At 44.9% G+C, this 17,500-nt stretch overlaps 1 protein-coding gene across 7 annotated transcripts in view; it reads right to left on the bottom strand.

Annotated features, from left to right (window-relative positions):
• The window catches only part of LOC122556119 (TRAF2 and NCK-interacting protein kinase-like), a 264,784-nt gene that overhangs the window by 63,333 nt on the left and 183,951 nt on the right, over nucleotides 1–17,500 (bottom strand). For all 7 annotated transcript variants that reach the window (XM_087993377.1, XM_087993378.1, XM_087993379.1 and 4 more), the window contains exon 13: nucleotides 7,707–7,823. In XM_087993377.1, the coding sequence (XP_087849503.1) occupies nucleotides 7,707–7,823 (117 nt within the window). The remainder of the gene's footprint in view (nucleotides 1–7,706; nucleotides 7,824–17,500) is intronic.

Raw genomic sequence — 17,500 nt, 5'->3', positions numbered from 1 at the left:
AGAGAGAGAGAGAAAAAAAGAGAAAACAGGAATGATTTCTGAAAAGGAGGAGAAGGAGACAGGAATGCCTGAGATTCAAGAAGCTTGAACCAAACTGAACTGAGACATACAGTAGTTCTGTTTCTGGACTTACAGTCCAGAGGCCTGACCTAATAATCTATAGTCATGAGTTCAAATCTCACCATTGCACCTGGGAAATTAAATGTAATCAATTAAATAAATAGGGAATCCCAAGTTAGTATCAGCAATGATAACCAAGCAAGTTGTTGGATCATGGTTGTGTAAAATTATGTTGAAGGAAATCTGACATCCTTACCAGGTCTGGCCTAAATGTAACTCCAGATTCACAGCAATGAGGTTAACTCTGAAATGGCCTCACAAGCCACTCAGCTGTGTCCACGAAGATAGCTCACCATTTACTTTTCCGAAATAAATGTTGGATCTCACCAGCCAAAAATAAAAGGGTTGCCCACCACAGTTGCAGATTTAGATTTGCAAATTCTGCGGGTCTTCAGGCCAGTGGGATCTGCTGGAAGTCTGGGCTACAAGGTTTGCCTCACTTTTCTTGAGGGGGGCACAGATTGTTCCTGCAGCTAAGAATGTGGGTTGGTTGTGTATTGCTAGTGGTAGCCTGTGTTGTTCCACTGCAGGCCTGTAGGAGACGCCCTTGGACCAGTGAGCTCAACCAGTTCCATGTTCCATCCCACACTTGAGGAGAAAGTGAGGTCTGCAGATGCTGGAGATCAGAGATGGAAATGTGTTGCTGGAAAAGCGCAGCTGGTCAGGCAGCATCCAGGGAACAGGAGAATCGACGTTTCGGGCATTAGCCCTTCTTCAGGAATGAGGAAAGTTGGTCCAGCAGGCTAAGATAAAAGATAGGGAGGAGGGACTTGGGGGAGGGGCGTCGGAAATGTGATAGGTGGAAAGAGGTCAAGGTGAGGGTGATAGGTCAGACTGGGGTGGGGGCGGAGAGGTCGGGAAGAAGATTGCAGGTTAGGAAGGCGGTGCTGAATTTGATGGATTTGACTGAGACAGGCTGGGGGGAGGGGAAATGAGGAAACTGGTGAAATCCGAGTTCATCCCTTGTGGTTGGAGGGTTCCTAGCCGGAAGATGAGGCGTTCTTCCTCCAACCGTCGTTTCGCTGTGGTCTGACGATGGAGGAGTCCAAAGACCTGCATATCCTTGGTGGAGTGGGAGGGGGAATTGAAATGTTGAGCTACAGGGTGGTTGGGTTGGTTGGTCCGGGTGTCCCAGAGGTGTTCTCTGAAACGCTCCGCAAGCAGGCGGCCTGTCCCCCCAATATAGAGGAGGCCACATCGGGTGCAAAGGATGCAATAGATGATATGTGTGGAGGTACAGGTGAATCTGTGGCGGATATGGAAGTTTCCTTTGGGGCCTTGGAGGGAGGTGAGGGGGGAGGTGTGGGCGCAAGTCTTGCACCTCCTGCGGTTGCAGGGGAAGGTGCCGGGAGTGGAGGTTGGGTTAGTGGGGGGTGTGGATCTGACGAGGGAGTCACGGAGGGAGTGGTCTTTACGGAATGCTGATAGGGGAGGGGAGGGAAATATATCCTTGGTGGTGGGGTCCGTTTGGAGGTGGCGGAAATGACGGCGGATGATGCGATGTACATGGAGATTAGTGGGGTGGTAGGTGAGGACCAGTGGGGTTCTGTCCTGGTGGCGGTTGGAGGGGCGGGGTTCAAGGGCGGAGGATCGGGAAGTGGAAGAGATGCGGTGGAGGGCATCGTCGACCACGTCGAGGGGGAAATTGCGGTCCTTGAAGAAGGAGGCCATCTGGGATGTGCGTTTTTGGAACTGGTCCTCCTGGGAGCAGATGCGGCGGAGTCGAAGGAATTGGGAGAATGGGATGGCGTTTTTACAGGGGGCAGGATGGGAGGAGGTGTAGTCCAGGTAGCTGTGGGAGTCGGTTGGTTTGTAGTAGATGTCCGTGTTGATTCGGTCGCCTGAGATAGAAATAGAAAGGTCGAGGAAGGGAAGGGAGGAATCTGAGACTGTCCAGGTGAATTTGAGGTCGGGGTGAAAGGTGTTGGTGAAGTGGATGAACTGTTCAACCTCCTCGTGGGAGCACGAGGTGGCGCCGATACAGTCATCGATGTAGCGGAGGAAAAGGTGGGGGGTGGGGCCAGTGTAGTTGCGGAAGATGGATTGTTCCACATATCCTACGAAGAAGCAGGCATAGCTGGGGCCCATGCGGGTGCCCATGGCTACTCCTTTCGTTTGGAGGAAGTGGGAGGATTGGAAAGAGAAGTTGTTCAGGGTGAGGACCAGTTCAGTTAGTCGAAGGAGGGTGTCTGTGGAAGGGTACTAGTCGGTACGGCGGGAAAGAAAGAAGCAGAGGGCTTTGAGTCCTTCGTGATGGGGGATGGAGGTGTACAGGGACTGGATGTCCATGGTGAAAATAAGGCGTTGGGGACACCAGTTTCCTCATTTCCCCTCCCCCCAGCCTGTCTCAGTCAAATCCATCAAATTCAGCACCGCCTTCCTAACCTGCAATCTTCTTCCCGACCTCTCCGCCCCCACCCCAGTCTGACCTATCACCCTCACCTTGACCTCTTTCCACCTATCACATTTCCGATGCCCCTCCCCCAAGTCCCTCCTCCCTATCTTTTATCTTAGCCTGCTGGACCAACTTTCCTCATTCCTGAAGAAGGGCTAATGCCCGAAACGTCGATTCTCCTGTTCCCTAGATGCTGCCTGACCTGCTGCGCTTTTCCCCATCCCACACTTGGCCAAACTCATTTTTCTCTTCATTGGATACTTCAGTAACGTCCATAATGGAAACTAAAACCATTATTGAAGTTGGGGTTTGGACACCAATCAATTCCAAAGGATAACAAAGGTGGCAGGAGAGTGAGCTCTGTATATGAATGGGTTTTAACTACTTTTCTTCTCACACAGAGAATGAATTTAGTGTTGTCATTACCTTCTGAAATTCAATAACAGTTTCATTACAGAGCCCTGCTCTGAGTTTGTGATCACGTTCAGTTCAATCTGATTCAGCTTTCAGTCATCCCTTCAAAGAGCAACACTTTTGTTTTAAGAACAGGTTTTTTTTAGCAAGTTTTAAAGAATAAAGAGCAACAGACATAATGAGCAGAAATTAATCCATGAAATTTGATTGCACTGAAAGACATTAAATACATTTCAGATAGAAGTCTGTGGGAGCAGCAATAGCTTCAGGTAATTTGGGAATTGTGGCTCCAGAGAGAATGAACTGAGCTCAGGGTTAAAGGAGACAGAGAGAACTGGGGCTAGGGACAAATCCAAATCTGACCAAACATCATCACTGACCCAAAGCACAAAAAGTGCTGCTAATGTGCAGCACAGATTGAGTTGCCAATCCTTAAGAAACTGTAGGTTGGTCTCTTGGATGCAACTCATAATTAAGCAAAATTGTAGGTAACTTTGAAAAAATTTGCAATTTTCCATTTTGCATTTTTAATAATAGCTTTGTTGATTGGTTTCGGAGTCGGATGGTTAAAAAATTCTGACAATCAAGAATTATTCAACAAGAATTATCCAACAAAGTCCTGAAGAGGCTGCTCATTTCCACTGTCATAGCTCAGTATGACATGAGGATTAAAAAGGTAAAAACAATGACTGCAGATGCTGGAAACCAGATTCTGGATCAGTGGTGCTGGAAGAGCACAGCAATTCAGGCAGCATCCGAGGACAGGCAAAATCGACGTTTCGGGCAAAAGCCCTTCATCAGGAATTTTTGCCTGTCCTCGGATGCTGCCTGAATTGCTGTGCTCTTCCAGCACCACTGATCCAGATGACATGAGGATTGACATACTAGGGTTGTGAATTTGGAAGGTGATGTTTGAGGAGCTTGGGTAAGTTATAGCAAGTGTAAAGCTTACAGGATTCAGGTTTTTGTGTTGCTATGAAGCTGCTGAATCAATTATAGCATGACAGTGGAACTTTTCAAATGATAAGGGGAGGAGGCAGGGTGAATGCATGGAGTGGACTTCTTAAAAGCTACAACGTCAATATGTTTGGGTGGGGGCTAGCAATTGTGTTTTTATTGTGAAACCCACAGGAGTAGGTCATCCGTCATTGGCCATTTCAAAATGGAGACCAAGTGTTGTGAGGGTGGGATGAGTACTCTGCTTGACGTCCCTCTGCTGTTACGCAGCATGTTGGAGCTTATGGTTTCAGCTCTAACATGAATGAGATCACGATTATTGGACAACAGGACAGGAGGGCAAGGATTGCACAGTAAAATGTCTTTGATTTTGCCTTAGCTGTGATGGTTTTTTGCCAATTGATTTTGTGAGGGCAAAGGTATACTACAGATTTAAGTGCCAGAAGGTGGCAGGAACTGTAGTCATAGTGATGGGAGGTCATATGAAGAGCTAGTGGCATAGTGGTAATGTTAAGGGGCTCAGGCTAATTCTTTGGAAATATAGTTTCAAATCTTACCACAGCAACTGGTGGAATTCAAATTCAATTAATAAATCTGGAATTGAAAACTGATGACCACAAAGCTATATCAATTGTTGCTAGAACTGATCTGGTTCATTAATGCCCTTCGGGGAAAAAAATCTGCTGTCCTCACCAGGTCGGGCCGACCAGATCCACATTAATGTGGCTGACTTTTAACTGTCCTCTGAAATGGCCCTAGCAAGCCACTCATTTCAAGGGAGATTAAAAAGTGGACAGCAAATTTTGGCCTCATCAGTGACGCCCCATCCCACGAAAAAATAAAGAAGTGGCCTCTTAATAATAGGTAGCCCAGATTCATTAAATCCTAAAAATGTTAGAAATAGGAGCAGAAGTAAACCTTCTAGTTCCTCAAGCCTGCTCTGCCATTCTATATGACGAGGGCTAATTTTGAACCTCAACCCTATATTCATTATCCCTGTATTCCTTCATTTATTTAGTGGCCAAAAATGTATAAATATCAGTCTTGATCATACTCAAAAAGACTCACTCAGGCAGAACATTTTTAAGATTCTCAGCCTACTGCACAACAAAATTTCACATCAACTTTGTCCAAGATGGCTGACTTCCTTATCATCAAGCTGTGTCCTTGTGTTTTAACTGTATAACCTGAGGAAAACAGCCTTTCAGCAGCTACCCTGTCAAACCCTTGTAGAATAGTATACATTATAATGTATATGACCTCTCATTCTTCAGAACTTCACGGAATATAGCCCCAGTCTACTCAATCTCTCCTCGTAAGACAGCCCCTTCACCTCAGGAAGCAATCAAATGTGTCAGTTATTGAGCAACTCCCTGCAATATCTCACTGGACTTCAAGTCTCAATGACTCATTCTTTTGTATAAGCTGTCAGAGCAATTCCAATCCTCAGCCCCTTGAGAGCTGCACAGCTCAGTGTCACTCCCACTAATACCCACCCTCAACCTTCAAGCCTCCATAGGAAGCATGAGTGGGAAAGGCATGAAAATTACAGCTTCTCTGAACAAGAAGAGAAGTATTTTAAAAAAAAAGAATAAATATTTCTCCTGTAATTTTTGAACTGATTCTTTCTTTCACAGAAAGGCCTGATCTGGAGTCAATGTGTTTTGGGTGCCAGTCGACAGGCTTGGTGCGGCCACAGCACAGATTCAGCGGAACAATGTCAGAGCTAAAATGGTTAAGTTGTGAATCACAGAAGGGGTGCAGCACAGAAAGAGGTCATTCAGTCCATCATCTCTGTTTTCAGAACTCTGCAAGAGCTTCTCAACTCGGTGTCACTTCCTTCCGTTTGCCTACAGCCCTATAATTCTTTCTCTTTGAGTCTCCTTTTTGAATCCTGCCTTCTCCGGCAATACATTTCTGATTTAACTGCTGCTGTTTTTCTTTCTGATATTGCCCTTGGTTTCTTTGTCAATCACTTTCAATCAATACTTCTGGTTCTTGTATTCAAACCTGATCAAGTATATTCCAGGATGTTGTGGGAAGTTAGGGAAGAAATTGTAGGGCTCCTAGCAGAGATATTTCTAATATCCATAATCACAAAAGAGGTTGGATAGGCTGGGACTTTTTTTAACTGGAGTGTAGGAGGTTGAGGGGTGACCTTATAGAGGTTTGTAAAATCATGAGGGGCATAGATAAAGTGAATAGCAAGGGTCTTTTCCTGAGGGTGGGGAGATTCAAGACTTGGAAATATACATTTAAGGTGAGAGGAGAAAAATTTAAAAAGGACACGAAGAGAGTGGTTTGTACGTGGAAGGAACTGCCGGAGTAAATGGTGGATGTGGGTACAGTTACAACATTTAAAAGGCATTTGGATAAATAGATGAGTAGGAAAGATTTGGAATGATATGTGCCAAATGCAAGCAGGTGGGACTAGTTTGGTTTAGGAACATGGTTGGTGCAGGCTAGTTGAACCAAAGGGTCTGTTTCCACGCTATATGGCTCTGTGACTCTATGGGAGTAGAATCTCACTATCCACTCTGTTCAGTCCCATCATGATTTGGCCACCTCTGGTTGTATAGTTGTATTCGCTCATGTGTAAAAGGCGAAGAGGTGATTAAATGTAGGTGTTTGAGATTATTGTATCCAAAGAAATTTTCTCTTTCCCTATTGTGAGGAAGAGTTTGTTCACACAAGACACAGAGCAAATCTGCAGCATTCTTGTCCAAAATAAAAAACGAAGGGATCAGCAGATCAATTTCCAGACAGCTGATCATGTTCCAGATACATGTAAATGGAGTTGAAATGCAGAGACTAATGTGGCCTCAGTAAATTGTTGAGACAGTTTGAGAGGTTGAATGATCTCCTGTTCTTATAACAAGTTTGAAACCCAGATTCTTCTTCCCTCAAAGTAATTTCAACAGGGGGAGCAGAGAAGTGGGGCTGAAGGAATCGGGATTGTTGTCGTACAAAATCTCAGGGTGGCTTCCACCTCAGCCCTTTGCCCAAGGCTGAAAGCATTGCCTTGCTGCACTTCCAGCCAGTACCACTGGTGAGAGGGAGGGCGCTGAATCGGGATAATGTTGAAAAAATGCAAGCCAGCCTGGGGGGGTCAGTATAATAGAGCAGTCATCTTACCATATTTATATTCCAGAGAATGCCGGTTCAAATCCCACCTCAGCAGTTTGTGAGTTCAAATCCAGTTCTTAAAAAAACAGTTTTGGTAAAAAATGGCAATGAAGCTGTTGGATTACTGTTAAAAACCCCACTGATTCTGTCCCATGATGTCACTCTAGTCCGACACCAACATGGTGAACTCTTAATGCTCTTTGACGCATAACCCATTTGCGATGCTACTATCACCATTTCAAGGTGCACCTCGGGATGGGAAATTGATGCCAGCCTTGTAAGTGATGCCTATGGCCTCAGAAGAAATTAAGAACCAAGTTTAGGAATATACTTGGCCATTGAGTGATGGGAAAATGCTGACAATTCTCCCTATCAGGTCGGTGATTTGGGTGAGAGTGGGGCAGTGTCATTACATCCATTCCCCATTCACTTCTCCCCCTGTTACATTGTCTCCATGACTAACAAGAAAGTGCAATGTAGACCTGTCCAGTGTTAGACCTCGATATTGGTTCCAGAATGCACTGGGTAACAGTGGCTGCCATGAGGGCTATTGGATTAGGAAAGGGCACAGAGAAAACACAGGAGAAGACACCGAGATGTAAGTGGTGTTACAAGGCATTACATTCCCCAAGACCCTACATCCAGCCTTGAACAACATGTTTTAAATCCAGCTACCTAAAGACACTGTGCTTACCTGCTCCCGTTCAGCCAGACGTCTCTCCTCCTCTCTCTGGAGTCTCTCCATCTCCTCATATCTTCTCCTCTGCTCCCTCTCCTGCTGTTTCCGGTGCTCCCGGTCTCTCCTTTGTTGCTGCAAGTGCCAGAGTAACGTAGAGTGAGAGAAAATGGGATGACGAGAGCAAAAAGTGTTAAACCTGACTAATTATTCTTTATATTTCCCCTCCCACTCCACCCACCTGTTCCCTCACTATCCTCAGGGTCAAAGTGCCTCCCTATGGCTACTCTCCTCCTTCCCAACACAAGACAGGAGTAAAAACATCTGTAAGCCAACAGACAGAATTTGGAAGATGATGGACCCTCCAAGATGATTTGTTGTGGGAGATACTTAGAACAGCAACATCCCATAGTTAAGTAGCTTCTTCAACAAAGGAAAATGTCCCAAAGATTTGGCATCAAATATTATTAAACAAAATTGAACACTGAGCCACATACAGCAACCGACAAGGAGATGTTAACATTTTTTTGAATGATGCAGGTTTTAAGAAATGTTTTAAAGGAGGCTAGGGAATAAGTTTAGAGTTGGAATCCTGGAGTTTCAGGTTTAGGGATGTGAATGTACAATCTCCAATGGTGCAATGATTCAGAATTGGAGGTGGAAAAGGAAGTAAAACTGGAGGAGAGCAGAAATCTTGGAAAATTTTGGGGCTGGAGGAAATAACAGAGACCGGAAGCAAGGTGGGGAAGCCATGGAGGACTTTTCAAATAAGACAGCTTTAAAATTGCTGGACTGGGTGCCAACATGGATTACTGAGAACTGGAGATAATGGGTGAATGGGCCTAGATACAGGTTAGAATATGGGACAACATGAATTTAACTGAACTTACATTTATGGAGGGTGAAACATGGGAATTTCCCACACGATCCAACTGTGAATCAAAGAGCAGACATTATGGGCTATGCCGTGCACTATTGGCTGTGGAGGTATGGGGTACTGTCCGTGTGTCAATTTCAAGACTATCCTGCTGCTGGCGATAATGACTAGGTGGGGGGTTGTCGTCTCAATGAGGTCAACTGACACTGCTAAAAGCTCAATAAGAATTTGTCAAGGCTGGAACTTCATTTTTTTTTCAAAGACATGATCAGTTACTCCCACCTTTAGAACTGACAAATTAAATGGAACCTGGAAAGAGTGGGAAGCCAGTGGGTTGATTGATTGGTAAGTATTGGTGAGTTAGAGTCATAGAGTCCTACAGCACGGAAACAGGCCACTCACCCCAAACTGGTGCATGAAAACCAGTCAGTTCCCTTTTTCATTGAGGAGTTAGCATAAGAAACTGGAACTTTAAAATTTTTTTTAAAAAATAAGAGTAAGTAAAACATTCAGCTAACTTCCCAATATTTAAGTTACATCAACAGAAGAGAAATGAGGAGCTAGTGTATTTTTGTTTAAGTATTACAGGTTATTTGTAGTGGCAGTCATTACTATCTGATAGATGAATGGGAGACAATAGTGCATAGATTGTGCCATGTATAATACCTAGAATGTTTTCCATATCCTAATTAATGATATGTGCAAGAAGTGTCGGCAGTTGTTGCAGCTAGAGCAACAGCTGGTGTCAATGCAGCACGTTTGTGAGGTTGAGATATTTGTGAACATTTTGTTTATAGATGGGGTCATAGAATCTGTACAATGTGAATAGAAGCCAATCAGCCCATTGAGTCTGCACCAACTTTCTGAAGAGCATCCCACCCAGCTCCCTACATTATTCCCACTTTACAATGACTGATCCAAATAGCCTACATATCCTTGGATACTACTTTCAATTTGACATGGCCAATCCCCATAGCCTGCACAGCTTTGGTCTGTGGGAGAAAACCACAGCACCTGTCTGAAGTTCACAGAGACATGGGGAGAACATGCAAATTCCACACAGATAGTCACCCAAGGCTAGAATCGAACTTTGGTCCCTGGCACTGTGAGGAAACAGTGTCAACCACTGAGCCACACCTAGCAGTTTAAGAGTACTCAGGGAGAGAATGAATAGGCAAACACCAATGTGATAAGGCGAATTAGCTCTTTCTGGGCTGATCTGATTTGAGATAATGTGCATATCAAGAACTTAACACAAAGTGCTCATAGCCAGGCTCTCTCCAAGTGGATTTGAATCATAAACTGAAGATACTTGAAATGTTTTTGGGTGAATGGGGAAATCCTCCTTTGTAAATCCACAAAGGCATTCACAGTTTCAAGAAAGGCCAAGAGGAAAGGGACTCAATGCTTCCCGAAAGAAATGAGACAAACACCGAGGGAAAAAAAGGAGTAGAAAGATTGGCCAAGTTGTGGGAGATTGAAAGGGAGGACCTTTGTCTGGAACATTTAACACCAGCAAGGACAGTTAAGTTGAATGTCAAGATTAGTGTGATGCTGAAAAAGCACAGCAGGTCAGGCAGCATTTGAGGAGCAGGAAAATCGATGTTTCGGGCAGGAGCCCTTCGCCAGCTTCCTGACCTGCTGTGCTTTTCCAGCACCACTCTAATCTCCAGCATCTGCAGTCCTCACTTTCACCTATTTCAGATGAATGGCCCGCTGAACATTCTATATAACATTATGTGGTAGACCTTTTATTTGTTCATGGGTGAGAGCATTGCTGGTTGGGCCAGTGTTTATTATTTACCCTTAGTAACCCTTGAGAAGGTGGAGCTGAGCTGCCTCCTTAAAATGCTATAGACCACGTGCTGTAGTTGGATCCACAATACCAGTTGTAGGAAGAATAAGAAGAGAAGAGGAAGAGTAGGGAGTAGGAAGAAGTAGTAGAAGGAATTCCAGGATTTTGACCAGCATCATGGAAGGAACCGCGATATATTTCAAAGTCAAATTTTGGTATGGATAGGGTAAATAGGCAAAGTCTTTTCCATGGGGTCGGGAAGTCCAGAATTAGAGGGCATAGGTTTAGGGTGAGAGGGGAAAGATATAAAAGAGATCTACGGGGCAACCTTTTCACAGAGGGTGGTAAGTGTATGGAATGAGCTGCCAGAAGAAGTGGTGGAGGCTGGTACAATTGCAACATTTAAGAAGCATTTAGATAAGTATATGAATAGGAAGGGTTTGGAGGGATATGGGTCAGGTGCTGGTAGATGGGACTAGATTGATTTGGGATATCTGGTCGGCATGGACAGGTTGGACCGAAGGCTCTGTTTCCATGCTGTACATCTCTATGACTCTATGAGTGGCTTGGAGGGGAATTTGCAGGTTGTGATGTTCCCATGTATTTGCTGTCCTTGTCCTTCTAAGTGCTAGGTGTTAAAAGCTTGGGGAGTGCTGTCAAAGGAGCCCAGATGTGTTGTTGCATGGAATGGTACACAATGTTGCTACTGTGCGTCGGTGATGGAGTGAGTGAATGCTGAAAGGTGATGGACGGGGTGCCAATGAAGCAAGCTCCTTTCCCCTCAACAGTGTTAAGCTTCTTGAATGGTGTTGGAGCTTCACTCATCTAAGCAAGTGGGGAGTATTCCAGCACACTCCCGACATGTACCTTGTAGGCGGTGGGCAGGCTCTGGGGGAGTCAGGGGGTGAAATGCTCACTGCAAGCCTGTTTGTGTTTCCAGTCGTGCGGTAACTGGTCATTCAGGGAGGCATTCGTGGAGGATGCAGCAATTATAATGCCATTGAATATCAAAGGCCAATGGATTTTCTCTTTTGGAGACAGTCATTGTCTGGCTGTTGTGTGGTGCAAATGGTATTTGCCACTTATCAGTCAGATATTGTCCAGATCTTGTTGCATTTGCACATGGACTGCTTCAGCATCTGAGGAGTCACAAATGATGCTGAACATTGCACAATCATCAGTGAACATCCCCAATTTTGACCTTAAGATGGAGGGTTAGGCCTTGTCTAACTAGGTTTGCTCTGGTTTCCTCCCACAATGAATTGTGCAGGTTAAGTGAATTGGCACGCGAAATTGCCTATAGTGTTAGGTGGAGTTAGTCAGGAGTAAATGTGGGGTAATGAGTCCGGGTGGGTTACTCTTCGGAGAGTCGGATTTGTTGGGCCGAAGGGCCTGTTTCTACACTGTTGGGAATCTAATCAAGCATTGACAGCTTATTTTGTACTAGGAACGATTCCAGCAAAGAGCTTCCCTCAAATTCCCACTGATTTCAGTTTTGTTTGACTCCTGGATGCCACACTCTGTCAAATGCAGCCTTGATGTCAAAGGCAGTCACTCTCACCTCACCTCTGGAATTCAGCTCTTTTATCCTTGTTTAGGCCAAGACCATAATGAGGTCAGGAGCTGGATGGCCCTAGGAACCTGAACTGAGCATCAGTGATCAGGTTATTCTTGAGCCAGAGCCATTTGATCACACTGCCAATGAGCAATTTGATTAATTCGCTGATGACCAAGAATAGTCTGATGGGGCAGTAGTTGTCCAGGTTGGATTTGCCTGCTTTTTGTGGACAGGATGTACCTGAACAATTTTCCATATTGCTGGGTAGGTGACAGTGTCATATTGTACTGGAACAGCTTGCCTAGGGAGCACAGGTCATCGGCATAGAATGTTACAAGTAGTCACAGCTTTTTCTGCACCCGGTGCCTTCAGCCAGTTAGATATCACACTGAGTGAATCAAGTTAGGAACCTCTGGAGGGAGCTAAAATGGATGATTCACTCGTCACTTCTGGCTAACAACTGTTACAAAAGGGAACCTTGATTATCCGAATATCAATTACCAAATATCGGATTATCTGAAGGTGATTTCCAGGTACCGATAGAAACGTTACATCAAAGAGCTGTTTCAACCCTGATCTCATCTTTTGTCTACAGGTACAATGATTAAAAACTAACTCGACTCAGTGAAATGCTGCCGAGAACAGGCACCGTCTCCAAATGGCTGACCACCCGCCCTCTCTCTCTCTCCCCCAACACTTTCTCTGGAGTTCTACACAGGGGTGAACCCTAAATGCTCCCCTTGCCAACATTGTCCAGTACAGGGCAGAGGTGGAACCTATCAAAAGGTTGTGTGTGCCTGTCTGTGTGTGCATGCTATTTGAAGACTTACCCACAAAGGCAGCAGCAGTCTTAATGTGGGGGGTGGGGGCGCAAACGGAGGGTTCGGATGGTGGGTGGGGAAGGATTGGTGTGTGGGGTTGGGGCAGCGGGTTTGGGGGGCGGGGGGGCGGATGGTGGGGTGGGTTGTGAGTGGAAGGGTTTGGGGACGGGCGGGATTAGGGGCAGGCAGGGGGATGGGATGGGAGCGGACGGGCTTGGGGACGTACTTTATTGGGGGCGGGCGGGGGGGGCAGGGTGGGGAAGGACGGGGTTGGGGGCGGACGGGGGTGATGGGGAAGAACGGGGTTGAGGGCAGGCGCGGGGTGGGTGCAGACGGGGATGGCACCTTGCACGCAGTGTGCTTTTGCCTAGTGTCCTGAACAGGGAGAAGACTTCACAGAAAACTCCGAGCCCCAGAGGAAATCAATTAACCGAATAATCAATTATCCGAACGAAATAGTGCCCATCCATCTTGTTTGGATAATTGAGGTTCCTCTGTAGTTCAGCCTTGTATTTTGCACGTATGTGCTGGGCTCCTCATTCATTGAGGATGGCAATAATTTTGAAACTCCCTCCCCCCACTGAGTTATTGATTTGTCCACCATGATAAACTAGATGTGGTACAACTGCAGATCTTAAGTTTGAAGCATTGATTGTGGGAACACTTAGCCCTGTTACCATTTGCTGGATATGTTATTTGGCATGCAAGTCATCGTGTTTTATAATTGCACCAGGTTGGTGCCTCAATTTCAGCCACGCCTAGTGCTACTACTGCACTCTTTATTAAACCAGGGATGATCTTTTAGCTTGATGGGAATAATCACACAAGGCATGAAGTTGCAGATGCTGGTTAAACATAACTTTTCTGCTGTGGCCAGTTTTGTGTTGCTAGATCCGTTCAATATCTGTCTCATGTAGCAAGGTGATAGTGCCACAAAACATGATGGAATGTATCATCAGCATGAAGATGGGACTTTGTGTCCACAAGGAATAAGTAGTGGTCACTCTTACCAACAGACAGATGCATCCATGACCTTGAGCTTAGTGAGGATGAGGTCAAGTACATCCTTCCCTCTTGGTACTTCACTCAACAGCTGCTGCAGGTCTGGTTTGGCAGTCTGTCCTTTAGGATTTGACCTGCTCAGTGGGAAGCAGTGCTGCTGACAGTGAACTCCCCTGCCCAGGCTATATTCTGTGCCCTTAACACCCTCAGCAACTTCCTCTAAGTGGTGTTCAGTCTGAAGGAGTACTGATTCATCAGCTCAGGAGTTTTCCTTGTCCTTGCTTGACCTGATGCCATAAGACTTCAAGGGTCCAGAGTCAATGTTGGGACTACCAGGACAGTTCCTTCTTAAGTGTTTCTGGCTCTGTTACCATCTCTGTTGGGTCTTTCCAGTCAGCGGGATACTTAGGGATTGTGAGGGTTTCTGGGATATTCTCTGGATGGTATGATTCCACAAGAAGCAAGTCAGTAATATCATAAACTGGTATTCACTCACAGTCAAATAACTCCCCCATCCTAACCACAGCCCCACCTCAGCTCTGGAAGGTGGATGGATTCTGGATCAGCAGTTTCACTGCAGCCAACTGACTCACATTAAGGAAGCAGTAATGTACAATAGTTTAAATGTCGTGTTCACCGTGTCCCAAAAGAATAACTTCCAACATTTCAACTTAACATAGAACATAGAACAATACAGCGCAGAACTGGCCCTTCGGCCCTCAATGTTGTGCCGACCTGTGAACTATTCTCAGCTCGTCCCCTTATAATATCCCATCATCATCCATGTGCTTATCCAAGGATTGTTTCAATCTCCCTGATGTAGCTGAGCTAACTACATTGGCAGGTAGGGCATTCCACACCCTTACCATCTCTGAGTGAAGAATTTGCCTCTGACATCTGTCTTAAATCTATCACCCCTCAATTTGTAGTTATGCCCTCTTGTATAAGCTGACGTCATCATCCTAGGAAAAAGACTTTCACTGTCTACCCTATCTAATCCTCTGATTATCTTGTATGTTTCTATCAAATCCCCTCTTAGCCTTTTTCTTTCCAATGAGAACAGACCCAAGTCTCTCAGCCTTTCCTCATAACAGCTTCCCTCCGGATCAGGCAATATCCCAGTAAATCTCCTCTGTACCTTTTCCAATCCTTCCACATCCTTCCTGAAACATGGTGACCAGAAGTGTATACAATATTCCAAGTGTGGCCGCACTAGCGTTTTGTACAGTTGCAGCATGTTATTGCACCTCCAGAACTCAATCCCTCTACCAATGAAACCTAACACACCTTAGGCCTTCTTAACAGCACTATCAACCTGGATGGCAACTTTCAGGGATCTATGTACATGGACTCCGAGATCCATCTGCACATCCACACTACCAAGAATCTTTCCATTGACCCAGTACTCTGCCTTCCTATTATTCTTCACAAAGTGAATCACCTCACATTTAGCTGCATTGAACACCTCGCAGCCCAATTCTGCAGGTTATCCAAGTCCCCCTTGCAACCTGTAGTATTCTTCCACACTGTCCACTACTCCACCGACTTTAGTGTCAGCTGCAAATTTACTAATCCATCCACCTATGCAGTGGTCCCAAAACAGATCCTTGTGGCATACCACTAGTAACCGGACTCCAGGGTGAATATTTTCCATCAACCACCACTCACTGCCTTCTCACAGAAAGCCAGCTTCTAATCCAAACTGCTAAGTCACCCTCAATCCCATGCCTCTGCATTTTCTCCAACAGCCTACCATGTGGAACCTTATCAAAGGCTTTACTGAAGTCCGTGTATGCCATGTCAACTGCCCTACCCTCATCTCCATACTTGGTCACCTTCTCAAAAAACTCAATGAGGTTGTGAGACACTACCTGCCCCTGACGAAACCGTGTTGACTATATCCAATCAAATTGTTGCTTGCTAGATGATTATAAATCCTAATTCTTATAAACCTTCCCAAAACCTTTCCTATAACAGAAGTAAGGCTAACTGGCCTATAATTATCTGGGTCATCTCTACTCCCCTTCTTGAACAAGGGCACAACATTTGCAATCGTCCAGTCCTGCGATACTAAACATGTAGACAATGATGACTCAAAGATCAAAGCCAAATACTCCAGCACCTCCTCCCAAGCTTCCCAGAGAATCCTCGGATAAATCCCATCCAGCCCAGGGGACTTGTCTACTTTCATTCCTTCTAGAATTGATAACACCTCTTCGTAACTAACCTCGATCCTTTCTAGTCTAATATCTCGTATCTCATTCTTCTCCTCTACAATATTCTCCTTTTCCTGAGTGAAAACCAATGAGATTTCCACAGGGTCAACACTCAACTTCCCACTTTTGCCTTTGACTGGACCTTAATCATCCTTTTATTCCTTACCTATCTGTTGAAAGCTTTAGGGTCCTCCTTTCACCACATGTAGTGTCTCATTCCAAATATTAGAAATCAAATGGGGCAGCTGAATAGGACAACAAGATACTGCCTCAGTTAGCAGTCATTAGAATCATCCCATTCTTGGTATTAAAACTCTTTGTAAAAGAGTATGGGGTGAATGGAAAGGGGAAAGAAATGTTGGTGGGGGCTTAAACAACACACAACAGGGTTGTAATAGGTTCATTATTGTGAATGATTGGCATAATCTATGCTGAATGTTATGTTACTGGCTAGGCCCAAGCTAAAATACTGTGTCTATTTCTGCCCACTGCAGTTTCAGAAGTCAAAACTTTGGAGCCAGTGGGGAGTTTTACCAACATTGTCACAGTGATGAGGTTTTTAATTCTGTGGAGTGATTGCTGAAGCTGGGATGGTTGATCCAAGAGCAGAGGAGGTTAAATAGATCAAATAAAATGCATTCAAAGTCTTGAAAAAATCATGATAAAGGTGGATAGCATCTGTTTCCATGGGCAGGAGGTTCAGTCACAAGACTACACAGATTTAAAGTTGTGGACAAAAAAACAAATAGGTGCAAGAACATTTTTTTAAGTGTCAAGTCGCTGTGGTCTGGAATGCACCATCTGAAAAGACACTGGACATAAAACCATCAGCAACTTTCAAAAGGGAATTAGATACATTTTAAAAGGGGAAGTTTTTCAGTGGGGCAAGTGGGGGTTGAGTGGGATTAATTGGTTAATGCCTTCAAAATGTCAATGCAGAGTAGATGAGCCAAATAGCCTACTCCTATGCTGTGCAAGCCTCTGAATCTACAATATGAATAGTTAACAACTCTAATATCATGTCTTCGTAGAATCACAGAATCAAAGAGTTATTACAGTGCAGGAGGAGGTTATTCAGGTCCTTATGCCTGCACCTACTCTTCAGATGAATATCATTATGTACTGGCATTCTCCTGCCTTCTCCCCATACCCTTGCTCATTATTTCTATCCAACATTATCCAATACCCTCACAGAGTCATGGAGTCATAGCCATGCACAGAAACAGACTCTTCAGTCCAACTCATCCATTATGACCAGATATCCCAACCTAATCTAGTTCCATTTGCCAGCACTTGGCCCATATCCCTCTATACCATGCCTATTCATATACACATCCTGATGCCTCTTAAATGTTGTAATTGTACCACCTCCACCATAGCTCGTTCCATACATGCACCACCACTCTCTGCATGAAAATGTTGCCCCTCAGGTCCATTTTAAATCTTTCTCATCTCACCTTAAACATATACCCTCTAGTTTTGGACTCCTCTACCATGGGGAAAAGATCTTGGTTGTTCATCCTATCTATGTCCCTCATGATTT

The sequence above is a fragment of the Chiloscyllium plagiosum genome, unplaced genomic scaffold (assembly GCF_037043375.1).
Source record: "Chiloscyllium plagiosum isolate Xiang-an unplaced genomic scaffold, Cpla_swu_hap1 HiC_scaffold_13, whole genome shotgun sequence".
Classification (NCBI taxonomy): Eukaryota; Metazoa; Chordata; class Chondrichthyes; order Orectolobiformes; family Hemiscylliidae; genus Chiloscyllium; species Chiloscyllium plagiosum.
Note: the sequence above shows the minus strand (reverse complement) of the source record. Positions and strands in the feature narration are given on the sequence as shown.